The sequence below is a fragment of the Pelodiscus sinensis genome, chromosome 1 (assembly GCF_052426305.1).
Source record: "Pelodiscus sinensis isolate ZL-2025 chromosome 1, ASM5242630v1, whole genome shotgun sequence".
Classification (NCBI taxonomy): domain Eukaryota; kingdom Metazoa; phylum Chordata; order Testudines; family Trionychidae; genus Pelodiscus; species Pelodiscus sinensis.
The window spans coordinates 361,254,336-361,279,641 of NC_143052.1; the positions used below are offsets into that span (position 1 = coordinate 361,254,336).

The window sequence follows — 25,306 nt, forward strand, 5'->3', positions numbered from 1 at the left end:
GGTAGCAGTGCTAATGATAGCGTTTGCAGGCAGTAGTAGTGCTAATGATAGTGTTCGCAGGTAGTAGTAGTGTTAATGATAGTGTTCGCAGGTAGTAGTGGTGTCAATGATAGCATTCGCAGGTAGCAGTGCTAATGATAGCGTTTGCAGGTAGTATCATAGAATCATAGAATAATAGGACTGGAAGGGACCTCAAGAGGTCATCGAGTCCAGCCCCCCGCCCTCAAGGCAGGACCAAGCTCCGTCTACACCATCCCTGACAGATGTCTATCTAACCTGTTCTTAAATATCTCCAGAGAGGGAGATTCCACCACCTCCCTTGACAATTTATTCCAATATTTGACCACCCTGACAGTTAGGAATTTTTTCCTAATGTCCAATCTAAACCTCCCCTGCTGCACTTTAAGCCCATTACTCCTTGTTCTGTCCTCAGAAACCAAGAGGAACAAATTTTCTCCTTCCTCCTTGTGACACCCTTTTCGATATTTGAAAACCGCTATCATGTCCCCCCTTAATCTTCTTTTTTCCAAACTAAACAAGCCCAGTTCATGAAGCCTGGCTTCATAGGTCATGTTCTCTAAACCTTTAATCATTCTTGTCGCTCTTCTCTGTACCCTTTCCAATTTCTCCACATCTTTCTTGAAATGTGGCGCCCAGAACTGGACACAGTACTCCAGCTGAGGCCTAACTAGTGCAGAGTAGAGCGGCAGAATGACTTCACGAGTTTTGCTTACAACACACCTGTTGATACAACCTAGAATCATATTTGCTTTTTTTGCAACAGCATCACACTGTTGGCTCATATTCAACTTGTGGTCCACTATGACCCCTAGATCCCTTTCCGCCATGCTCCTTCCTAGACAGTCGCTTCCCATCTTGTATGTATGGAACTGATTGTTCCTTCCTAAGTGGAGCACTTTGCATTTCTCCTTATTAAACCTCATCCTGTTTACCTCTGACCATTTCTCTAACTTGCTAAGGTCATTTTGAATTATGTCCCTATCCTCCAAAGAAGTTGCAACCCCACCCAGTTTGGTATCATCTGCAAACTTAATAAGCGTACTCTCTATCCCAATATCTACATCATTGATGAAGATATTGAACAGTACGGGTCCCAAAACAGACCCTTGAGGAACTCCACTTGTTATCCCTTTCCAGCAAGATTTAGAACCGTTAACAACAACTCTCTGACTACGGTTATCCAGCCAATTATGCACCCACCTTATCGTGGCCCTATCTAAGTTATATTTGCCTAGTTTATCAATAAGAATATCATGCGAGACCGTATCAAATGCCACAGGTAGCAGTGTTCACAGGTAGCAGTGCTAATGATAGCGTTCGCAGGTAGTAGTAGTGCTAACGATAGCATTCGCAGGAAGTAGTAGTGTTAATGATAGTGTTCGCAGGTAGCAGTGCTAATGATAGTGTTCGCAGGTAGTAGTAGTGGTGTCAACGATAATGTTCGCAGGTAGTAGTAGTCTCAATGATAGCGTTTGCAGGTAGTAGTAGTGTTAATGATAGCGTTCGCAGGTAGTAGTAGTGCTAATGATAGCATTCACAGGTAGTAGTAGTGCTAATGATAGTGTTCGCAGGTAGCAGTGCTAATGATAGCGTTTGCAGGCAGTAGTAGTGTTAATGATAGTGTTCGCAGGTAGTGGTAGTGTTAATGATAGTGTTCGCAGGTAGCAGTGCTAATGATAGCGTTTGCAGGTAGTAGTAGTGGTGTCAATGATAATGTTCGCAGGTAGTAGTAGTCTCAATGATAGCGTTCGCAGGTAGTAGTAGTGCTAATGATAGTGTTCGCAGGTAGCAGTGCTAATGATAGCGTTCGCAGGTAGTAGTAGTGGTGTCAATGATAATGTTCGCAGGTAGTAGTAGTCTCAATGATAGCGTTTGCAGGTAGTAGTAGTGGTGTCAATGATAATGTTCGCAGGTAGTAGTAGTCTCAATGATAGTGTTCGCAGGTAGTAGTAGTGGTGTCAATGATAATGTTCGCAGGTAGTAGTAGTCTCAATGATAGCGTTTGCAGGTAGTAGTAGTGGTGTCAATGATAATGTTCGCAGGTAGTAGTAGTAGTCTCAATGATAGCGTTCGCAGGTAGTAGTAGTGGTGTCAATGATAGCGTTCGCAGGTAGTAGTAGTGGTGTCAATGATAATGTTCGCAGGTAGTAGTAGTCTCAATGATAGCGTTTGCAGGTAGTAGTAGTCTCAGTGATAGCGTTTGCAGGTAGTAGTAGTGGTGTCAATGATAATGTTCGCAGGTAGTAGTAGTCTCAATGATAGCGTTCGCAGGTAGTAGTAGTGGTGTCAATGATAATGTTCGCAGGTAGTAGTAGTCTCAATGATAGCGTTCGCAGGTAGTAGTAGTGGTGTCAATGATAGCGTTCGCAGGTAGTAGTAGTGGTGTCAATGATAATGTTCGCAGGTAGTAGTATAGAATCATAGAATCATAGAATAATAGGACTGGAAGGGACCTCAAGAGGTCATCGAGTCCAGCCCCCCGCCCTCAAGGCAGGACCACGCGCCGTCTACACCATCCCTGACAGGTATCCTCGATCCCAATCCTCGATCTCAGACATCTCAGCCATCACATACGGCCTCAATGCTTCAGGATGGTCACCCTATCCCCCATAATGCCAGCCTTAGCCAAGGGGGACTGGTTATTGACTCTCGACCTCCAGGATGCGTATGTTCATGTAGCCATCCATCCAGCACATTGAAACTACCCGCTTCCAATACACCGTGCTGCCATCCGGACTCTCCACAGCTCCGAGGGTCTTGTCAAAGGTGGTCGCCGTGCATCTCCACAAATGAAGTGTCTATAGTCTCCTACCTCGACAATTAACCCCCAGTCAAGATGCCCATAACGCAGTCTCTTTTACCAGGGCTGTGTCCCAGACCCCCAGGCTACAGCTAAATCTACCCACGTGCAAACTACAACTAGCCCGGACTATGGATTTCAACAGGGCTACCTGCACTGAGGTCAGGCAATAGCTTCTCTCCCAGTGGAGAATCCAGTCCATCAAGCACCGTACTGCACTGCTTTAGACCAGCCCATCCTCAGTTATTAGGTGTCATGGCATGTCAGGGACTCCCTGGCCCTGCCCCCCACCCGCAGCCCCACGGGGCTCAGCCAGGGAGTAGAACTGAAGGTTTCTTGGCTCTCAGCTTAGGGTCGATGTGAGCACAGGGGCCCAGAGCAGGCAGCATCCACCCTCTCGGGGAGAAGGGGTCCTGAGCCCTTCCCCCCCTTCTGGCTCTCAGCCCCTTCTCACATCCTGACCCTTCCCCCAGGCCCTGCTCCCCCGCCTGGTGTGAGCCCCGCCTCCCCCAGTTGTTATCTCTGTGCCCAACACACTTCTGCAGCGAGTCATGCAGAGAGTGCTGTGGGGAGGGGGGCCGAGGTACATGCACACACCCAGCACAATACAGCAAAGAGCGAGTGTAATAACAGAATGAACACAGAGCTACAAGAGTGGACAACACCCCCCACGTCACATCTCTCCCCCCTTCGCAACTGAACTGAGCGGGGTCATTCCGCTGGTGGCCTGGGGAGGTGCAGACTCCCACCGCGGGATAAAGCAGCAGCTGTGATATTGGCGCTCCCCTTAGCTTGGGCCCCCCATGGCGGCGTCCTGCAGGAGCCGGCCCCACCTCATCCAGCTGCTGAATGATCTTGAAGGGGTCATCCCAGGCTACCTGCCGCTTGTTCTTCCGCACGGGGAAGAGACCCCCCCGGCCCCAGGGGCACAGGTACGGGCCTATGCACTGCGGTCGTACCTGCCCAGCCACTCCCTTGGGCTCTGTCACATGACTGGATTTTAAGGCGAGCAGCCAGATCACTGCTGCACCCACGGGGGGAGGCGGAGTGGTTGCCCCAAAGGCTGTACAAAGGGGCCATGCGAGGTGTCAAATGAAGCTTCTGTTCCACTGATTCTGGCCCGCTGCTGTGAGTGTTCTCTGCCTGAGACAGAGCAAAGGACCTGGGCGGCCTGCTGCACGGAAGGAAAGTCTAGTCAATGACTGTGCTCAGTGGCTCTCAAGGTGTTCAGTACACCCCTGAGGAGTGTCTGCAAACCAGCCAGTATCTCATGGCTGCTGGCATGGGACACAGGGACAGGTCACTTGAGCATGAGACCCACTTCAGCTTGGAAGGTACCAGGAATGGATATAAAGCGCCATGAGGTGAACTCCATTTTGTCTTCAGTCCTGCTACTGATCCCAGATGCAGCCTTGTGAAGGATTGCCGACCCATCCTGCCATAGGATGGGCACCAGAGACTGCTCAGCTGGCAGTCTGGAACATCTCTGCTGAGAGCCTGCATCGAGAACTGGGAGACTGGGGCATGTGACGTGTTCTCCTTAATCTCACTCGCCGCCTTTTCTTTCTTCTCTTAATAAACCTTCAGATGGTCAATTCTACAGGACTGGCCCGGCGGGGTCTTGTGGGTAAGATCCAGAGTGTAAACTGGACTGCAAAAAGGATGTGGACACATTGGAGAGGGTCCAGCGCAGGGCAACCAAAATGATTAGGGGGCTGGAGCATATGACTTATGAGGAGAGGCTGAGGAATTTGGGTCTGTTTAGTCTGCAGAAGTGAAGAGTGAGGGGGGACTTGAGAGCAGCCTTCAACTTCCTGAAGGGAGGTTCCAAAGAGGATGGAGAGAGGCTGTTCTCAGTGGTGACAGATGGCAGAACAAGAAGCAATGGTCTCAAGTTGTGGTGGGAGAGGTCCAGGTTGGATATTAGGAAAAACTATTTCACTAGGAGGGTGGGGAAGCACTGGAATGGGTTCCCTAGGGAAGTAGGGGAGTCTCCATCCCTAGAGGTGTTTAAGTCTCGGCTGGACAAAGCCCTGGCTGGGTTGATTTAGTTGGAATTGGTCCTGCCTAGAGCAGGGGGCTGGACTTGATGACCTTCTGAGGTCTCTTCCGGCCCTGTGGTTCTATGATTCTATGAACTGACCGGGATCTGTGGCTAAATGTGTAGACAGTAGATTGACAACGAATTATTTCTTCGCGCTCAGCCTGTGGAACTCTTTGCCAGCAGCTGGTGGAAAGGCCCAGACTGCAAGAGAGTTCCAATAAGACCATAATCAGGTCAAGGCGGTTAGGCCCATCAGTGCCTACTCGCCAGCACGGGCAGGGAGGGGTCCCTAGTTTCTGTTCGCCAGAAGCTGGGAATGGGCGACGGGAGGGATCTGAAACACTTGGCATGGCCACTGTGGGCCGACAGGACACTGGGCTGGATGGGCCCTTGGTCTGACGCTGCCTGGCGGCTCTGATCTTATATCGAGCCCAACTGGATCTGCCCCTGCTGTAGCCGTTGGCCTGCACGTCACTTCCAGAGCTGACAGAGCCCAGCAGACTCTCTGCAGGGTCAGTAGCGACGTCCAGCTAGTGGTCACAGCGGGAGGCAGCCAGTGCCCCTGGAGTGACTTGCCACACGATGTCATTGCTCTGCTACTTCATGCCATGTTCTTTCTGGGCTACGGTGCTCGCCAGCTTCCTCAGAGCCCTGTGTTCTCTAGAGCCCTAGAAAGAGGTGATCTGTGTGGTGGAGGGGGAATGGGCTCAGTCCCCCATTTACTTCTTGGCTTGTACTGAGCATGCTCGGTAAGACTACTGAAGCTGCTGTCCTCATCTGCCCCCCCACCCCATGCTCTCACTCTCTTCCCCTCCCCATCGGGTTGCCCCCTCCCCAGCCACAATCTGAAATGGCACCATGGACAGCTGCCTCCCATCCCCCGCCAGGAGCCAGCCTCACCCCGTTCCATCCTGTTTGCCAGGAGCTGCTCTTCTACCCGAAGGATGAGCTGCCCGACGATCTCTTCCAGGCTCTGGGCCAGGTGGTGTCCGACAAGAGCTTCTGTGCCACCTCCTTGCAGAGCGCCAGCAAAGCCGCCGCTGCCCTGTGCCAGTGGATCTGCGCCGTCTACTGGTACCACCGGGCCCTACGCATCTGGGAGCCCACCCTGGTAGAGCTGCAGCACTGCAAGGTGAAGATTCGGGCAGAGAAGGGGCGGCTGGGCGATCGGCGCCTGCAGGCAGAGAAGCTGAAAGAGCTGAGCTCAGCCTGGGGCCTGGAACTGCAGCAGGCCACCGAGCGCCAGGAGGCCTTGGCCCGCGACCTCGACGCCCTCCTACAGGAGAAGGAGAAGGCTGACACTGTAGTGAGCTCCGTGGCTGTGCACGTGGCCAACTGGACAGCAGCTGCCAAAGTAAGGACGGAGAAAGCCTGGCCGTGCGCCCTCTCCAGCGCCCTGCGTCCCAGAGAACGACCCACCCAGCCTGGCCATGTCCCCTCCCCAGCGCCCTGCGTCCCAGAGAACGACCCACCCAGCCTGGCCATGCGCCCTCCCCAGCGCCCTGCGTCCCAGAGAACGACCCACCCAGCCTGGCCGTGCGCCCTCCCCAGCGCCCTGCGTCCCAGAGAACGACCCACCAAGCCTGGCCATGCGCCCTCCCCAGCGCCCTGCGTCCCAGAGAACGACCCACCCAGCCTGGCCATGCGCCCTCCCCAGCGCCCCGCATCCCAGAGAACGACCCACCCAGCCTGCCCGTGTCCCCTCCCCAGCATCCCAGAGAATGACCCACCCAGCCTGGCCGTGCGCCCTCCCCAGCATCCCAGAGAACAACCCACCCAGCCTGGCCGTGCGCCCTCCCCAGCGCCCCGCGTCCCAGAGAACGACCCACCCAGCCTGGCCATGTCCCCTCCTCAGCGCCCCGTGTCCCAGAGAACGACCCACCCAGCCTGGCCGTGTCCCCTCCCACCACCCCGTGTCCCAGAGAACGACCCACCCAGCCTGGCCGTGTCCCCTCCCCAGCGCCCCGCATCCCAGAGAACGACCCACCCAGCCTGGCCGTGCCCCCTCCCAGCGCCCCAGAGAACGACCCACCCAGCCTGGCCGTGCGCCCTCCCCAGCGCCCTGCGTCCCAGAGAACGACCCACCCAGCCTGGCCATGCGCCCTCCCCAGCGCCCCACGTCCCAGAGAACGACCCACCCAGCCTGCCCGTGTCCCCTCCCCAGCATCCCAGAGAATCACCCACCCAGCCTGGCCGTGCGCCCTCCCCAGCATCCCAGAGAACAACCCACCCAGCCTGGCCGTGCGCCCTCCCCAGCGCCCCGCGTCCCAGAGAACGACCCACCCAGCCTGGCCATGTCCCCTCCTCAGCGCCCCGTGTCCCAGAGAACGACCCACCCAGCCTGGCCGTGTCCCCTCCCACCACCCCGTGTCCCAGAGAACGACCCACCCAGCCTGGCCGTGTCCCCTCCCCAGCGCCCGTGTCCCAGAGAACGACCCACCCAGCCTGGCCATGCGCCCTCCCCAGCGCCCCGCATCCCAGAGAACGACCCACCCAGCCTGGCCGTGCCCCCTCCCAGCGCCCCAGAGAACGACCCACCCAGCCTGGCCGTGTCCACTCCCCAGCGCCCCGTGTCCCAGAGAATGATCCACCCAGCCTGGCCGTGCCCCCTCCCCAGCACCCCGCGTCCGAGAGAACGACCCACCCAGCCTGGCCGTGCGCCCTCCCCAGCGCCCTGCATCCCAGAGAATGACCCACCCAGCCTGGCCGTGTCCCCTCCCCAGCGCCCCGCGTCCCAGAGAACAACCCACCCAGCCTGGCCGTGCCCCCTCCCCAGCGCCCCGGGCACCCCACATAGAATCATAGAAACATAGAATAATAGGACTGGAAGGGACCTCGAGAGGTCATTGAGTCCAGCCCCCCGCCCTCAAGGCAGGACCAAGCTCCATCTACACCATCCCTGACAGATGTCTATCTAACCTGTTCTTAAATATCTCCAGAGAGGGAGATTCCACCACCTCCCTTGACAATTTATTCCAATATTTGACCACCCTGACAGTTAGGAATTTTTTCCTAATGTCCAATCTAAACCTCCCCTGCTGCACTTTAAGCCCATTACTCCTTGTCCTGTCCTCAGTAACCAAGAGGAACAAATTTTCTCCTTCCTCCTTGTGACACCCTTTTAGATATTTGAAAACCGCTATCATGTCCCCCCTTCATCTTCTTTTTTCCAAACTAAACAAGCCCAGTTCATGAAGCCTGGCTTCATAGGTCATGTTCTCTAAACCTTTAATCATTCTTGTCGCTCTTCTCTGTACCCTTTCCAATTTCTCCACATCTTTCTTGAAATGTGGCGCCCAGAACTGGACACAGTACTCCAGCTGAGGCCTAACTAGTGCAGAGTAGAGCGGCAGAATGACTTCACGAGTTTTGCTTACAACACACCTGTTGATACAACCTAGAATCATATTTGCTTTTTTTGCAACAGCATCACACTGACTCATATTCAACTTGTGGTCCACTATGACCCCTAGATCCCTTTCCGCCATGCTCCTTCCTAGACAGTCGCTTCCCATCTTGTATGTATGGAACTGATTGTTCCTTCCTAAGTGGAGCACTTTGCATTTCTCTTTATTAAACCTCATCCTGTTTACCTCTGACCATTTCTCTAACTTGCTAATGTCATTTTGAATTATGTCCCTATCCTCCAAAGAAGTTGCAACCCCACCCAGTTTGGTATCATCTGCAAACTTAATAAGCGTACTCTCTATCCCAATATCTACATCATTGAGGAAGATATTGAACAGTACGGGTCCCAAAACAGACCCTTGAGGAACTCCACTTGCTATCCCTTTCCAGCAGGATGTAGCACCGTTAACAACAACTCTCTGACTACGGTTATCCAGCCAATTATGCACCCACCTTATCGTGGCCCTATCTAAGTTATATTTGCCTAGTTTATCAATAAGAATATCATGCGAGACCGTATCAAATGCCTTACTAAAGTCTAGGTATATGACATCCACCACTTCTCCCTTATCCACAAGGCTCGTTATCCTATCAAAGAAAGCTATCAGATTAGTTTGGCATGACTAGTTCTTCACAAACCCATGCTGGCTATTCCCTATCACTTTATTACCTTCCAAGTGTTTGCATACGATTTCCTTAATTACCTGCTCCATTATCTTCCCTGGGACAGACGTTAAACTGACCGGTCTGTAGTTTCCTGGGTTGTTCTTATTCCCCTTTGGGCACAATATTTTCTCTTTTCCAGTCTTCTGGAATCTCCCCTGTCTGCCATGATTTTTCAAAGGCTCAGATACCTCCTCTATCAGCTCCTTGAGTATCCTGGGATGCATTTCATCAGGACCTGGTGACTTGCTGACATCTAACTTTCCTAAGTGATTTTTAACTTGTTCTTTGTGTATCCTATCTTCTAAACTTACCCTCTCTCTGCTTGTATTCACTACGGGTTTGTCTACACTACCCCACTAGTTCGAACTAGCGGGGTAATGTAGGCATACCGCACTTGCAAATGAAGCCCGGGATTTGAATTTCCTGGGCTTCATTTGCATAAGCGGGGCGCCGCCATTTTTAAAACCCCGCTCGTTCGAACCCTGTGCCGCGCGGCTACACGGGGCACGAACTAGGCAGTTCGAACTAGGCTTCCTATTCCGAACTACCGTTATTCCTCGTGGAATGAGAACTAGGAGGGTAGTGTAGACATACCCTACGTTAGGCACAGCTCCAGACTTCTCGGTGAAGACCGAAACAAAGAAGTCATTGAGCATATCTGCCATTTCCACGTTTCCTGTTACTGCTTCTCCCTCCTCACTGAGCAGTGGGCCCACCCAGCCTGGCCATGCACCCTCCCCAGCGCCCCGGGCACCCCGCGTCCGAGAGAACGACCCACCCAGCCTGGCCGTGCCCCCTCCCCAGCGCCCCGGGCACCCTGCATCCCAGAGAACGACCCACCCAGCCTGGCCGTGCCCCCTCCCCAGCGCCCCGCGTCCCAGAGAACGACCCACCCAGCCTGGCCGTGTCCCCTCCCCAGCGCCCCGCATCCCAGAGAACAACCCACCCAGCCTGGCCATGTCCCCTCCCCAGCGCCCCGCGTCCCAGAGAACGACCCACCCAGCCTGGCCATGCGCCCTCCCCAGCGCCCCGGGCACCCCGCGTCCGAGAGAACGACCCACCCAGCCTGGCCGTGCCCCCTCCCCAGCGCCCCGGGCACCCAGCGTCCCAGAGATCGACCCACCCAGCCTGGCCGTGCGCCCTCCCCAGCTCCCCGGGCACCCAGCATCCCAGGATGTCCGCCCCCCTCCACTCCTGAGTATCCCCTTCTCTCGCGGCCATACACTCTGGGGTTCAGTCAGTGACACTGGATCTGGCCAAACACTGCAGTAGCTGGTGTTACTGTTATTGCCTATACCCAGCGTCTACTGGGTTGGGGGTGGGACATGGGGCATAGGCTCCGGGGGCGGGGCTCTCCCGGGGGGCTGGGGCATAGGTTCCGGGGGCAGGGCTCTCCCGGGGGCTGGGGCATAGGCTCCGGGGGCGGGGCTCTCCCAGGAGGTGGGGCATAGGCTCCGGGGGCGGGGCTCTCCCAGGAGGTGGGGCATAGGCTCCGGGGGCGGGGCTCTCCCAGGAGGGGCATAGGCTCCGGGGGCGGGGCTCTCCCAGGAGGTGGGGCATAGGCTCCGGGGGCGGGGCTCTCCCAGGCGGTGGGGCATAGGCTCCAGGGGCGGGGCTCTCCCAGGCGCTGGGGCATAGGCTCCGGGGGCGGGGCTCTCCCAGGCGGTGGGGCATAGGCTCCGGGGGCGGGGCTCTCCCAGGAGGTGGGGCATAGGCTCCGGGGGCGGGGCTCTCCCAGGCGCTGGGGCATAGGCTCCGGGGGCGGGGCTCTCCCAGGAGGTGGGGCATAGGCTCCGGGGGCGGGGCTCGCTCAGGCGTGGGGATCTGGGTGTTCAGGGTTTGGTCTGGGGGTTTCAGGTCCAGGAGCGGGATCTGGGCTCCGGGGCGGGGCTGCCTGCTGACCCTGGCTTGCTCCTGCAGCTCCTGGAGGAGAACTTCAGCACGGCGCCTGGCGATGCCGTTCTGTGCGCAGCCGCCCTGTCCTACTTGGGCCCCTTTCCCCCCCTTCGGCGCCAGGAGCTGCTGGAGAAGTGGCAGGAGATCTGTGCCGGGCGCCGGCCCTCCCTGGGGCCAGACGACGTGCAGAGGTTGCTGGAGAAGGAGCTGCCCTGCCCTGGCCCTGCTCCCCGTGGCCCGGTGCTGCTGCCCGTGCGCCAGGGCCTCAGCCTGCTGGCCTTGCTGAGCTCCGCGCGGGAGCAGCGGGCCTGGGACAGGGCTCAGAAACCACTGGACTTGGCCGGGCGTCAGGCTGCCCTGCTGCTGCTCACAGACGCCTACGCCTGCCCGCGCCGCTGGCCCCTGCTGCTCGACCCTGACCAGCAGGCCCTCACCTGGCTCCTTCCGCCCCAGAAGCTGGACGATGGTGAGTAGGGGGCACGCGCAGGCTTGAGCCCAGCCCCAGCCCCGTTGGGCGTGGCGTTGCCTGCCCATGCCAGAGGCCAGTGGCTCTTCCTCCCCCTGCTCCAGGCCCCAGGTGCTCTGAGGGACTCCAAGCAGCACAGCTCAGGCTTCCCCCACCCTCAGTGGGAGAAGGGGCCCGTCTGGGGACCCCCCTTCAGGCGCAGCCTAGGAACCTTTGCCTGTCTCCTCCCAGACGAGTGCCTGCTCTTCGCCAGCTCGGACTCGCTGCCCAGTGCCGACGAGCCGGACGAGGCCCCTGAAAAGAGGCTCCAGGTGCTGTCGGCAACAGAGCCCGGCCTGGAGCAGAGCCTCCTGGCTGCAGCCCGCACTGGTAAGGTGGGGGGCTGGGTGCCCTCTTTGCTGGAGTGTGTTCACTGGGATTCCTGGTGACTCACTGCCGCGTGTTGGGCTAACTCCTGCCTGGGGAGGGAGAGGCGGGGCTGCACCAGGCTGGGGGATGGGTCCGTCTTGGCAGGGCAGGAGAAGGAAAGGGGGCGAAGGGCCCTAGAGGAAGAGGGCACGTTGCCCACCCCAGCCCTCCCCTTCTTGAGCGGGGAACATTGGGGAGTGGGCCAGGCCAGCGCCGCTCCCTGGAAGGGGCGGGGCCTGGCGCAGAAGGGCGGGGCAGGGAACTAGCCTCGCCCCGAGATGTCTGGGGCCAGAGCAATGCCGCCGCCAGGAGCTGTGAGCCATTTGAACAGCACCTGGCGATTCGCACCAGGGCAGGGGGTCTAAACAGGAAGCACCCGCATCCTGCATGCAGGCCGGCACTTGGCCAGTCGCTGCCTCCAGCTTCTTCCCTGCTGGCCGGGGCCCCTTCCCCACCCTGACCAGGACGCACGGTCCCTGCCTCACCCCACGGCAAAACACCCGTGATGCCGGCCTCCGAGATGTATGGCAAAGTGGTGCTCTTCCTTTCTCCAGTACGCGCTGGAGAGGGGGCCTGGCGGTGGGGGGCGTGCATGGGCCCCACAAACTGCTGGTCCACATCTCCGTCCTGCCCTTCCTTCCCAATGCCACCTAGCCTCTCCTCCCTGGGGAAACTGATTTCCACCATCAGCCCTCTCCCATTGGGACTGTGACAGGCCGGGAGGCACACTGAGGGCATCTGCTCTGGGCGAATTGCTCAAAACCAGGCCTACTTACAGCCCCAGACTTGAGACCTTCCCCAATAGGCCACACACCAGTCACGCCAAGCACTTCAGCTGCCAATCCGGCCAGCAGGAACCTCGCGAGCAAACCCCTCAGGCACCCCAGCTCTCCCTGGGCCACAATCAGCCCCGGGCCTGTGCACAGATGAGGGGTTATAGAACCCGATCTCACCTACCCCCAACAGGTCTTTCCGGTCCCAAAGAACCAGCCCCAGGTTTCCAGTCAGTTTACACTTTGGATCTTACCCACAAGATCGCACTGGGCCAGTCCTTTAGAATCTACAATCTAAGGCTGTGTCTAGACTGGCCAGTTTTTCTGGAAACTTTTGCGCAAAAGGGCCAGTGTAGACAGCTCAGATTTGTTTTCGCAAAAAAGCCTGATCGCGAAAATGGCGATTGGGGCTTTTTTGTGCAAAAGCGCGTCTAGATTGGCCACGGACGCTTTTCCACAAAAAGTGCTTTTGCAGAAAAGCGTCCTGCCAATCTAGACGCTCTTTTCCGAAAATGCTTTTAACGGAAAAACTTTTCTGTTAAAAGCATTTCCGGAAAATCCTGCCAGTCTAGACGTAGCCTAAAGGTTTATTAATAAAATAAAGAAAAGGCTAAGAGTAAGGAGAACACGTCACAGGCACCACTCTCCCAGTTCTCGACGCAGGCTCTCAGCAGAGACGTTACAAACGGCCATCTTAGAAGTCTCTGGTGCCCATCCTGTGCCAGGGCGGGTCGGCCTCCTTCCCGCTCGCTGTCGCTTGCAAGGCTGCATCTGGGATCAGTAGCAGACTTGAAGACAAGATGGAGTCCACCTCATGGCGCTTTTTGGCTCTGTCTACACTGGTGGGTTCTTGCGCCAAGACCCTGCAGAGAGTCCACACTGCCCGCCTGCTCTGGCGCAAGAAGATTTACAGTACGTCGTTGGAAGACAGGGCTTCTTGCGCAAGAGCTACGCTCTTTTCTAACAAGTACAAGCCCTCTTGCACAAGAGGGCAGTGTGGACACACGGCAGGGGTTTCTTGCACAAGAGGGCAGTGTGGACACACGGCAGGGGTTTCTTGCACAAGAAGGCAGTGTGGACACACGGCAGGGGTTTCTTGCACAAGAGGGCAGTGTGGACACACGGCAGGGGTTTCTTGCACAAGAGGGCAGTGTGGACACACGGCAGGGGTTTCTTGCACAAGAAGGCAGTGTGGACACACGGCAGGGGTTTCTTGCACAAGAGGGCAGTGTGGACACACGGCAGGGGTTTCTTGCACAAGAGGGCAGTGTGGACACACGGCAGGGGTTTCTTGCACAAGAAGGCAGTGTGGACACACGGCAGGGGTTTCTTGCACAAGAGGGCAGTGTGGACACACGGCAGGGGTTTCTTGCACAAGAGCACATGGCCGTGTGGACATGCTCTTGCGCAAGAACCCGCCAGCGTAGACAGAGCCTTTAGGGCCACTCCTGGTACCTCCCAAGCTGGAGTGGGTCACATGGTCACGTGACCTAGCCCTGTCTAGAATGCAGCAGAGGAGGATGCTGGCCGAGGGGGTTCTCTCCTCCCTGGGCTCACGTACCCGGGCAGATTCCTCTGGGCAGCGTCCACTGGCTCCCTTGACAGCGTTGAGGAGCAGGGGCTCTGCCCGGCTTCCCCCTCCGGCTCCCTCGTTTTGAACCTCTGACCGTGTTCGTCATTATCTGTCCCGCCCACCCCTGGGATTGTCAAAGAGGCCAGGCTGGGCCAGCAACTCCTTCTCGGCCCATCATGGTGCTGCTGGGGCACAGGGCAGGAGCGGAGGCTCCTGGGGGCTGGCCCTGCCCACACACAATGACCTGTGCATGGCAAGCAGCCCTGGGCGCCCGGGTTCTCAGCCGCATCCCGCAGGTGTGCCAGGGCCCCTGGAGAGCCTCTCGCCCGGCCCTGGGCAGTGTGGGGTTCCAGCCAGAGAGCAGGCTATGTGAGGCAGGCAATGGGGGCAGGCTGTGGGGGAGGCGGGGCAGGCTGAGGGAGGGCTGGGGAGGCAATGTGGGGCAGGCTGTGGGAGGGCTGGGGAGGCAATGTGGGGCAGGCTGAGGGAGGGCTGGGGAGGCAATGTGGGGCAGGCTGTGGGAGGGCTGGGGAGGCAATGTGGGGCAGGCTGAGGGAGGGCTGGGGAGGCAATGTGGGGCAGGCTGAGGGAGGGCTGGGGAGGCAATGTGGGGCAGGCTGTGGGAGGGCTGGGGAGGCAATGTGGGGCAGGCTGTGGGAGGGCTGGGGAGGCAATGCGGGGCAGGCTGTGGGAGGGCAGGGGAGGCAATGTGGGGCAGGCTGTGGGAGGCAATGTGGGGCAGGCTGTGGGAGGGCAGGGGAGGCAATGTGGGGCAGGCTGAGGGAGGGCTGGGGAGGCAATGTGGGGCAGGCTGTGGGAGGGCTGGGGAGGCAATGTGGGGCAGGCTGTGGGAGGGCTGGGGAGGCAATGTGGGGCAGGCTGAGGGAGGGCTGGGGAGGCAATGTGGGGCAGGCTGTGGGAGGCAATGTGGGGCAGGCTGTGGGAGGGCTGGGGAGGCAATGTGGGGCAGGCTGGGGAGGCAATGTGGGGCAGGCTGTGGGAGAGCTGGGGAGGCAATGTGGGGCAGGCTGTGGGAGGGCTGGGGAGGCAATGTGGGGCAGGCTGGGGAGGCAATGTGGGGCAGGCTGTGGGAGGGCTGGGGAGGCAATGTGGGGCAGGCTGTGGGAGGGCTGGGGAGGCAATGTGGGGCAGGCTGAGGGAGGGCTGGGGAGGCAATGTGGGGCAGGCTGTGGGAGGGCTGGGGAGGCAATGTGGGGCAGGCTGTGGGAGGCAATGTGGGGCAGGCTGTGGGAGGGCTAGGGAGGCAATGTGGGGCAGGCTGGGGAGGCAATGTGGGGCAGGCTGTGGGAGAGCTGGGGAGGCAATGTGGGGCAGGCTGTGGGAGGGCTGGGGAGGCAATGTGGGGCAGGCTGGGGAGGCAATGTGGGGCAGGCTGTGGGAGGGCTGGGGAGGCAATGTGGGGCAGGCTGTGGGAGGGCTGGGGAGGCAATGTGGGGCAGGCTGTGGGAGGCAATGTGGGGCAGGCTGTGGGAGGGCTGGGGAGGCAATGTGGGGCAGGCTGTGGGAGGGCTGGGGAGGCAATGTGGGGCAGGCTGTGGGAGGCAATGTGGGGCAGGCTGTGGGAGGCAATGCGGGGCAGGCTGTGGGAGGGCTGGGGAGGCAATGTGGGGCAGGCTGTGGGAGGGCTGGGGAGGCAATGTGGGGCAGGCTGTGGGAGGCAAATGTGGGGCAGGCTGTGGGAGGGCTGGGGAGGCAATGCGGGGCAGGCTGTGGGAGGGCTGGGGAGGCAAATGTGGGGCAGGCTGTGGGAGGGCTGGGGAGGCAATGTGGGGCAGGCTGTGGGAGGCAAATGTGGGGCAGGCTGTGGGAGGGCTGGGGAGGCAATGTGGGGCAGGCTGTGGGAGGGCTGGGGAGGCAATGCGGGGCAGGCTGTGGGAGGGCTGGGGAGGCAATGTGGGGCAGGCTGTGGGAGGGCTGGGGAGGCAATGTGGGGCAGGCTGTGGGAGGGCTGGGGAGGCAATGTGGGGCAGGCTGTGGGAGGGCAGGGGAGGCAATGTGGGGCAGGCTGAGGGAGGGCTGGGGAGGCAATGTGGGGCAGGCTGTGGGAGGGCAGGGGAGGCAATGTGGGGCAGGCTGTGGGAGGGCAGGGGAGGCAATGTGGGGCAGGCTGAGGGAGGGCTGGGGAGGCAATGTGGGGCAGGCTGTGGGAGGGCTGGGGAGGCAATGTGGGGCAGGCTGAGGGAGGGCTGGGGAGGCAATGTGGGGCAGGCTGTGGGAGGGCAGGGGAGGCAATGTGGGGCAGGCTGTGGGAGGGCTGGGGAGGCAATGTGGGGCAGGCTGAGGGAGGGCTGGGGAGGCAATGTGGGGCAGGCTGTGGGAGGCAATGTGGGGCAGGCTGTGGGAGGGCTGGGGAGGCAATGTGGGGCAGGCTGTGGGAGGGCTGGGGAGGCAATGTGGGGCAGGCTGTGGGAGGGCTGGGGAGGCAATGTGGGGCAGGCTGTGGGAGGGCAGGGGAGGCAATGTGGGGCAGGCTGTGGGAGGGCTGGGGAGGCAATGTGGGGCAGGCTGTGGGAGGGCTGGGGAGGCAATGTGGGGCAGGCTGTGGGAGGCAATGTGGGGCAGGCTGTGGGAGGGCAGGGGAGGCAATGTGGGGCAGGCTGTGGGAGGGCTGGGGAGGCAATGTGGGGCAGGCTGAGGGAGGGCTGGGGAGGCAATGTGGGGCAGGCTGTGGGAGGCAATGCGGGGCAGGCTGTGGGAGGGCTGGGGAGGCAATGTGGGGCAGGCTGTGGGAGGGCTGGGGAGGCAATGTGGGGCAGGCTGTGGGAGGGCTGGGGAGGCAATGTGGGGCAGGCTGAGGGAGGGCTGGGGAGGCAATGTGGGGCAGGCTGTGGGAGGGCTGGGGAGGCAATGTGGGGCAGGCTGTGGGAGAGCTGGGGAGGCAATGTGGGGCAGGCTGTGGGAGAGCTGGGGAGGCAATGTGGGGCAGGCTGTGGGAGGGCAGGGGAGGCAATGTGGGGCAGGCTGAGGGAGGGCTGGGGAGGCAATGTGGGGCAGGCTGAGGGAGGGCTGGGGAGGCAATGTGGGGCAGGCTGTGGGAGGCAATGTGGGGCAGGCTGTGGGGGGCAATGTGGGGCAGGCTGTGGGAGGGCTGGGGAGGCAATGTGGGGCAGGCTGTGGGAGGGCTGGGGAGGCAATGTGGGGCAGGCTGTGGGAGGGCTGGGGAGGCAATGTGGGGCAGGCTGTGGGAGAGCTGGGGAGGCAATGTGGGGCAGGCTGTGGGAGAGCTGGGGAGGCAATGTGGGGCAGGCTGTGGGAGAGCTGGGGAGGCAATGTGGGGCAGGCTGTGGGAGGGCTGGGGAGGCAATGCGGGGCAGGCTGTGGGAGGCAATGTGGGGCAGGCTGTGGGAGGGCAGGGGAGGCAATGTGGGGCAGGCTGTGGGAGGGCTGGGGAGGCAATGTGGGGCAGGCTGTGGGAGGGCTGGGGAGGCAATGTGGGGCAGGCTGTGGGAGGCAATGTGGGGCAGGCTGTGGGAGGGCAGGGGAGGCAATGTGGGGCAGGCTGTGGGAGGGCTGGGGAGGCAATGTGGGGCAGGCTGTGGGAGGGCTGGGGAGGCAATGTGGGGCAGGCTGTGGGAGGCAAATGTGGGGCAGGCTGTGGGAGGGCTGGGGAGGCAATGTGGGGCAGGCTGTGGGAGGGCAGGGGAGGCAATGTGGGGCAGGCTGAGGGAGGGCTGGGGAGGCAATGTGGGGCAGGCTGAGGGAGGGCTGGGGAGGCAATGTGGGGCAGGCTGTGGGAGGGCTGGGGAGGCAATGTGGGGCAGGCTGAGGGAGGGCTGGGGAGGCAATGTGGGGCAGGCTGTGGGAGGCAATGTGGGGCAGGCTGTGGGGGGCAATGTGGGGCAGGCTGTGGGAGGGCTGGGGAGGCAATGTGGGGCAGGCTGTGGGAGGGCTGGGGAGGCAATGTGGGGCAGGCTGTGGGAGGGCTGGGGAGGCAATGTGGAGCAGGCTGAGGGAGGGCTGGGGAGGCAATGTGGGGCAGGCTGAGGGAGGGCAGGGGAGGCAATGTGGGGCAGGCTGTGGGAGGGCTGGGGAGGCAATGTGGGGCAGGCTGTGGGAGGCAATGTGGGGCAGGCTGTGGGAGGGCTGGGGAGGCAATGCGGGGCAGGCTGTGGGAGGGCTGGGGAGGCAATGTGGGGCAGGCTGTGGGAGGGCTGGGGAGGCAATGTGGAGCAGGCTGAGGGAGGGCTGGGGAGGCAATGTGGGGCAGGCTGTGGGAGGGCTGGGGAGGCAATGTGGGGCAGGCTGAGGGAGGGCTGGGGAGGCAATGTGGGGCGGGCTGTGGGAGGCAATGTGGGGCAGGCTGTGGGAGGGCAGGGGAGGCAATGTGGGGCAGGCTGAGGGGAGCCGGGGAGTCTCTGGGGCCGGGAGCTGGGCAGGGGGCGGGACAGCCCCCCAGGGCAATCACTGTGGCTGTCTCCCAGGGTCACCCGTCCTGCTTGTGGACTTTGAGAAGAGCCCCCGCTGCCCTGCTCTCCTGCAGCTCATGCAGAAGGAGACGCTGCTGGGGGCAGGGGGCTGCAACCCGCCCTCCGAGGTGCTGCCTTCCTTCCGGCTCTACCTGAGCACCAGCCTGTCGCTCCGGGCACTGGGGAAAGGTAAGGGGGAGAGTCGCTCCCGGAGCCCTGTGCAGAGGCGCCGTCCCTGGCTCCGGGATGCGGGCTTGGCACATGCAGTGCCCAGCGCCCTGCTCCCTGGCCCTCGTGCCCCAGAGTCTAGTCCAGCCATTGCTGCTTCAGGGGACTCCCCCCCCAGGCCTGGCTGGGGGGTCTGGGTCATGGGCCCTCGGCTTGTGCCGTGGCCAGGCTGGCAGGCACTGGTGAGCGGTGTGTGCTGGGAGCCCTGCGCAGGCCACGGCCCTGCCTCTGGAGAGCCATGTCTGGGAACAGGAAGAGGCTTCTCGCCGGGTCTGTGCTTTGTATCCACTTCCAGTGGGGTCCTGCCAAGCTGCCCAGAGACACCCCGGCCCTGTGCAAAGGCTCAGCCCTGGGCCTTGGGTCTCCTGGCCAGTGGGAGAGGAACCCTGAGGGCAGCCGTGGGAAGAGCAGTGTGACAGTGGGGATGCTGGTGTGTGTGTGTCCCCACCAGCGCTCTGTGCATGGGGGAGAGAGGCCAGGCAGGACTCTCTGTGGAAGTCTGTCAGCCTCTCACCTCCTGAGGCCCAGGTGACAAGAGAGGTGCCTCAGCGTTGGGGAATAGGGAGACGCAGCCCTGTTAGTCTGCTCTTGCTGAAACAAGAGACAGGAGGATGCAGCACTTTAAAGACTAACACGATGGTTTAGTAGGTGAGGAGCTTCCTTGGGCCAGGAAGGCTCATCACCCAGTAAACTATCCTGTTAGTCTTTAGTCCTGGCTTTTGTTTCAGCTTGGCTCTGGGAGCAGGACAATGCAGGAGGCGGAGTTGCCTGGGGGGCCGAGGGACCAGCTGTTCAGGGGAGTTAGTCTCAGCTGGGCTAGGGGAGTGAGGATGTTTTAGCCCAAGGAAGGGGGGTTCAGGGCCCATGAGCCTTTCCCCCACGAGGAATAAGGCTCTGCCCTGGTTCTGGTGTTAACATCGGCCTAAGCGGGGCCGTGTCCCTGAGGACCAGTCAAACCTTCCACTCTGCTGGCCGGCTGAGTCGCGTCTGGCTGCGGATGCAGGGTCCAGGGCTCCTCGCTGTGCCCTCACAAGGGCGACGGTGAGCGGCAGACACTGCCCTTTGGACTCTCTCGGGAAGCACTTCCGTGCCTGGACTTGCACAGGGGCAGCTGACAGACTGGCCGCAGGGACCTGGCGCTCTGGCCGTGCACACAGCTCGGGGGCGCCCCATGGAGTCCTGTGTGCCCGGAATGGCACGTCCGGGCCTTAGAGCCAGGCAGGTAGCTCCGAGGCAGCCAGGCTGGAGCCAAGCGTGTTCTTTCACTGCGAGCTGCGTGGGCAGCCATGCGGGGATCCCGCCGGGAGGCTTGTGAGCTGCGGTGCACCGCTCCTGAGGTGCAGTGAGCGCCAGCGCTGTGCTCTGCAGAGGGCCCTGCGAGAGGCTGATCACTGGCCACACGCCACTGGGAAGGAGAATTCCACACAAGCCCCAGAGGTCCTGGGGCACCTAGCACAAATGCAGCCCATGCCCTGCGCACGGCCCACTCCCTATTTCCGTCCTTTGGACCCAGGCTTAAATGCCCTCCCGGCTTCCCCCCTCCCCCCCAAAACTCTCTGGGACTCGCCCACCCCCATCCCCTCTGGCTGGCGACTGCGCTCACTGGGGCGCGCTGCTCCTGCCTTCCCCTGGCCGGCCACAGCATGGAGGGGGGATGGGTTATCACCTCTCCCCTGTGTGAGGGGGGCTGGGTGGGGCACAGGGGAGGGGGGGATGGGTTATCACCTCTCCCCTGTATGAGGGGGGGCTGGGGGGCACAGGGAGCACTGGGGTGCGTGAGGGGAGGGGGGATGGGTTATAACCTCTCCCCTGTGTGAGGGGGCGGCAGGGGGGCACAGGGAGCACTGGGGTGCGTGAGGGGAGGGGGGATGGGTTATAACCTCTCCCCTGTGTGAGGGGGCGGCAGGGGGGCACAGGGAGCACTGGGGTGTCTGGGGGAGGTGGGGGATGGGTTATAACCTCTCCCCTGTGTAAGGGGGGCTGGGGGGGCACAGGGAGCACTGGGGTGTGTGAGGGGAGGTGGGGGATGGGTTATCACCTCTCCCCTGTGTGAGGGGGCATGGGGGGCACAGGGAGCACTGGGGTGTCTGAGGGGAGGTGGGGGATGGGTTATAACCTCTCCCCTGTGTGAGGGGGGCTGGGGGGGCACAGGGAGCACTGGGGTGTCTGAGGGGAGGTGGGGGATGGGTTATAACCTCTCCCCTGTGTAAGGGGGCTGGGGGGGGCACAGGGAGCACTGGGGTGTGTGAGGGGAGGTGGGGGATGGGTTATAACCTCTCCCCTGTGTGAGGGGGGCTGGGGGGGCACAGGGAACACTGGGGTGTGTGAGGGGAGGTGGGGGATGGGTTATAACCTCTCCCCTGTGTAAGGGGGGGCTGGGGGGCACAGGGAACACTGGGGTGTGTGAGGGGAGGTGGGGGATGGGTTATAACCTCTCCCCTGTGTAAGGGGGGCTGGGGGGCACAGGGAGCACTGGGGTGTGTGAGGGGAGGTGGGGGATGGGTTATAACCTCTCCCCTGTGTGAGGGGGGCTGGGGGGGCACAGGAAACACTGGGGTGTCTGAGGGGAGGTGGGGGATGGGTTATAACCTCTCCCCTGTGTAAGGGGGGCTGGGGGGCACAGGGGTGTGTGAGGGGAGGTGAGGGATGGGTCATAACCTCTCCCCTGTGTGAGGGGGGCTGGGTGGGGCACAGGGGAGGGGGGGATGGGTTATCACCTCTCCCCTGTGTGAGGGGGGATGGGGGGTACAGGGAGCACTGGGGTGTCTGAGGGGAGGTGGGGGCTGGGTCATAACCTCTCCCCTGTGTGAGGGGGGCTGGGTGGGGCACAGGGGAGGGGGGGATGGGTTATCACCTCTCCCCTGTGTGAGGGGGGCTGGGTGGGGCACAGGGGAGGGGGGGATGGGTTATCACCTCTCCCCTGTGTGAGGGGGGATGGGGGGTACAGGGAGCACTGGGGTGTCTGAGGGGAGGTGGGGGCTGGGTCATAACCTCTCCCCTGTGTAAGGGGGGCTGGGGGGCACAGGGAGCACTGGGGTGTGTGAGGGGAGGTGAGGGATGGGTCATAACCTCTCCCCTGTGTGAGGGGGGCTGGGTGGAGCACAGGGGAGGGGGGGATGGGTTATCACCTCTCCCCTGTGTGAGGGGGGTTGGGGGGGGCACAGGGAGCACTGGGGTGTCTGAGGGGAGGTGGGGGATGGGTCATAACCTCTCCCCTGTGTGAGGGGGGCTGGGTGGGGCACAGGGGAGGGGGGGATGGGTTATCACCTCTCCCCTGTGTGAGGGGGCGGCGGGGGGGCACAGGGAGCACTGGGGGGGTCTGAGGGGATTCCTGGGTCACCGCTTGCTGTGCGTTCGGCGTTCTCTGGTAACGTGCCCTGATTTCCCCCTCTGAGCAGCGCCCCCGGACCCCATTTTATCGGGTCTCTCGCCCGCCCCTAGTGGTCCACATGGCTCCTGAAGGGCTCCGAGGCGGCTGCAGCGCAGCGCAGGGCAGGGCAGCGGCTCCTGGCTCTGGTTCCCCACACTCTGGTCAGTGCAGCCGAGCCAGGCTGCTGTTCTCGCCCGTCCCGCTGGGGACGGATATGGAGCCGGGCTCTGTGACTTCGTGTGAGGAGCCCTGGCGCCTGTGCAGGACCCTCATGTGGTGCCAGGCGCTCTCCAGGCTGGCGGGGAGGTGGGGGGCCCCATGTGGTGCCAGGTGCAGGCTAGGTGGCAGGGAGGTGGGGGGCCCCATGTGGTGCCAGGCGCAGGCTAGGTGGCAGGGAGGTGGGGGGCCCCATGTGGTGCCAGGCGCAGGCTAGGTGGCAGGGAGGTGGGGGCCCCATGTGGTGCCAGGCGCTCTCCAGGCTGGCGGGGAGGTGGGGGCCCCATGTGGTGCCAGGCGCAGGCTAGGTGGCAGGGAGGTGGGCATCAAGGGGGTCCTGTGCTGGCTCTGCAGAGTGGGGCGCGTGTGGACTGGGGAGGCCCGCCCCTGGCACCAGCACTGGTGGCCAAACTGAGATGTGGCTCCATGTGGCTCGTGGTGTGGGGCTGGCTCTGGGCAGGCAGGTCCAGGCAGTGCAGAGGCCTCAGTCTCCTGTCTGGGACCCCGGCTGGGCCTGCGGGTGCTGCCCTTCTGCTCCCAGCGCCTCTGGGCTGCCGTTGTGCCCAGCCCCGCCCCGAGGTCCCCACAGGCCTGCCCGCCCCCACCTGTCCCCACAGAGCTGGACCACGCCGTGCTGAAGGGCCTGGCAGCCATCGACCTGAGCCTGAGCCCCGCGGCGCTGGAGGACGCGCTGCTGGAGGAGGTGCTGCGCGCCGAGCGGCGCGAGGCCCAGACCCACTGGCGCACCCTGCAGCTCAGCATCCTGCAGCTGGAGGACAAGCTGGAGGACGCGGAGGTGAGCGAGTGCCACGGGCCGGCTCTTGCCGGGGCGCCAAGGCAGCAACCCCAGCCTGAGGGGGGCCGGGCGCCTCAGCCTCCCCATAGCAAAGCAGGCCCCGGGCTGGCTGCCGCGCCCACCCAGCCCTCCAGCCACGCCGCGCCCCCAGCCCCACCTAGCCCCCAGCCGCGCCCCGGACCCCACCTAGCCCTCAGCCCCACCTAGCCCCCAGCCACGCCGCGCCCCCGACCCCACCTAGCCCCCAGCCACGCCGCGCCCCCAGCCTCACCTAGCCCCCGGCCACGCTAGTCCCCAGTCCACCTAGACTCCAGCCACGCCACGCCCCCAGCCCAACTAGCCCCCAGGCATGCCGCGCCCCCACACCCAGGCACACCACGCCCCCAGCCCCACCTAGCCCCAGGCCACACCTAGTCCACAGTCCACCTAGCCCCCAGGCATGCCGCGCCCCCAACCTCCAGGCACGCCGCGCCCCCAGCCCCACCTAGCCCTCAGCCCCGCCTCGCCCCCAGCCCCACCTCGCCCTCAGCCCCACCTAGCCCCCAGCCACGCCATGCCCCTAGCCCCAGCCACGCCGCGCCCCTGGCCCCGCCTAGCCCCCAGCCACGCCTAGTCCCGCCCCACCTAGTCCCCAGCCCCACCTAGCCCTCAGCCCAGCCACGCCGCGCCCCAGCCCACCTAGCCCTCAGCCCCACCACGCCGCGCCCCCAGCCCCACCACGCCCCTAGCCCCACCTAGCCCCCATCCACACCGCACCCCGGCCACGCCACGCCCTCAGCCCCACCTAGCCCCCAGCCCCACCACGCCCCCAGCCCTGCCTAGCCCCCAGCCACACCGCACTCCGGCCACACCTAGCCCCCAGCCCACCTAGCCCCCAGCCACGCCGCGCCTCCAACCCCCACCTAGTCCCCAGCCCCACCTAGCCCCCAGCCCACCACACCCCCAGCCCCACCACGCACCCAGCCCTACTTAGCCCCCAGCCCACCTAACTCCCTGCCACGCCACGCCCCCAGCCCACCTAGCCCTCAGCCCCGCCTCGCCCCCAGCCCCACCTAGCCCCCAGCCACGCCATGCCCCTGGCCCCGCCTAGCCCCCAGCCCACCTAGTCCCCAGCCACGCCTAACCCCCAGCCCCGCCTCGCCCCCAGCCCCGCCTAGCCCCCAGCCACGCCATGCCCCTGGCCCCGCCTAGCCCCCAGCCACGGCTAACCCCCAGCCCCGGCTAACCCCCAGCCCCACCACGCCCCTAGCCCCACCTAGCCCCCAGCCACGCCGTGCCCCCAGCCACGCTGCACCCCTGGCCCCACCTAGCCCCCGGCCACGCCACGCCCTCAGCCCCACCACGTCCCCAGCCACACCTAGCCCCCAGCCACACCTAGCCCTCAACTCCACCATGCCCCCAGCCACGCCGCGCCTCCAGCCCCACCTAATCCCCAGCCCCACCGCACTCCGGCCACACCTAGCCCCCAGCCCACCACACCCCCAGCCCCACCAAGCTTCCAGCCCCACCACGCACCCAGCCCTACTTAGCCCCCAGCCCACCTAACTCCCTGCCATGCCACGCCCCCAGCCCACCTAGCCCTCAGCCCCACCACACCCCCAGCCCCGCCTAGCCCCCAGCCATGCCGCGCCCCCAGCCCCACCTAGTCCCCGGCCACACCTAGCCCCCAGCCCACCACACCCCCAGCCCCACCAAGCTTCCAGCCCCACCATGCACCCAGCCCTACTTAGCCCCCAGCCCACCTAACTCCCTGCCACGCCACGCCCCCAGCCCACCTAGCCCCCAGCCCCGCCTAGCCCCCAGCCACACTGCACCCCGGCCACACCTACTCCCCAGCCACGCCTAGCCCCCAGCCCCACCACACTCCAGCCACGCCTAGCCCCCAGCCACGCTGCGCCCCCAGCCCCACCGCACTCCGGCCACGCCTAGCCCCCAGCCACACCGCGCCCCCAGCCACGCCATGCCGTGCCCCGAGCCCACCTAGCCCCCAGCCACGCCACACCCCCGGCCCCACCTATCCCCCAATCACGCCTAACCCCCTGCCATGCCGTGCCCCCCAGCCACGCCACGCCCCCGAGCCCCACCTAGCTCCGAGCTAGGGCCATGCCTCTAGCCACACCGCGCCCCCAGCCACGCCTAGAACCCAGTCCCATCATGCTCCTAGCCATGCCAACCTCTAGCCCCGCCTAGCCCATGCCGTGCCCCGAGCCCTGC

General features: G+C 62.6%; 1 protein-coding gene across 1 annotated transcript in view; it reads left to right on the forward strand.

Annotated features, from left to right (window-relative positions):
• DNHD1 (dynein heavy chain domain 1) overlaps positions 1-25,306 on the forward strand; it is a 274,296-nt gene that overhangs the window by 242,486 nt on the left and 6,504 nt on the right. The window contains exons 30-34 of the mRNA XM_089775427.1: positions 5,788-6,219; positions 10,860-11,301; positions 11,533-11,670; positions 18,498-18,671; positions 22,914-23,092. Of these exons, the coding sequence (XP_089631553.1) occupies positions 5,788-6,219; positions 10,860-11,301; positions 11,533-11,670; positions 18,498-18,671; positions 22,914-23,092 (1,365 nt within the window). The remainder of the gene's footprint in view (positions 1-5,787; positions 6,220-10,859; positions 11,302-11,532; positions 11,671-18,497; positions 18,672-22,913; positions 23,093-25,306) is intronic.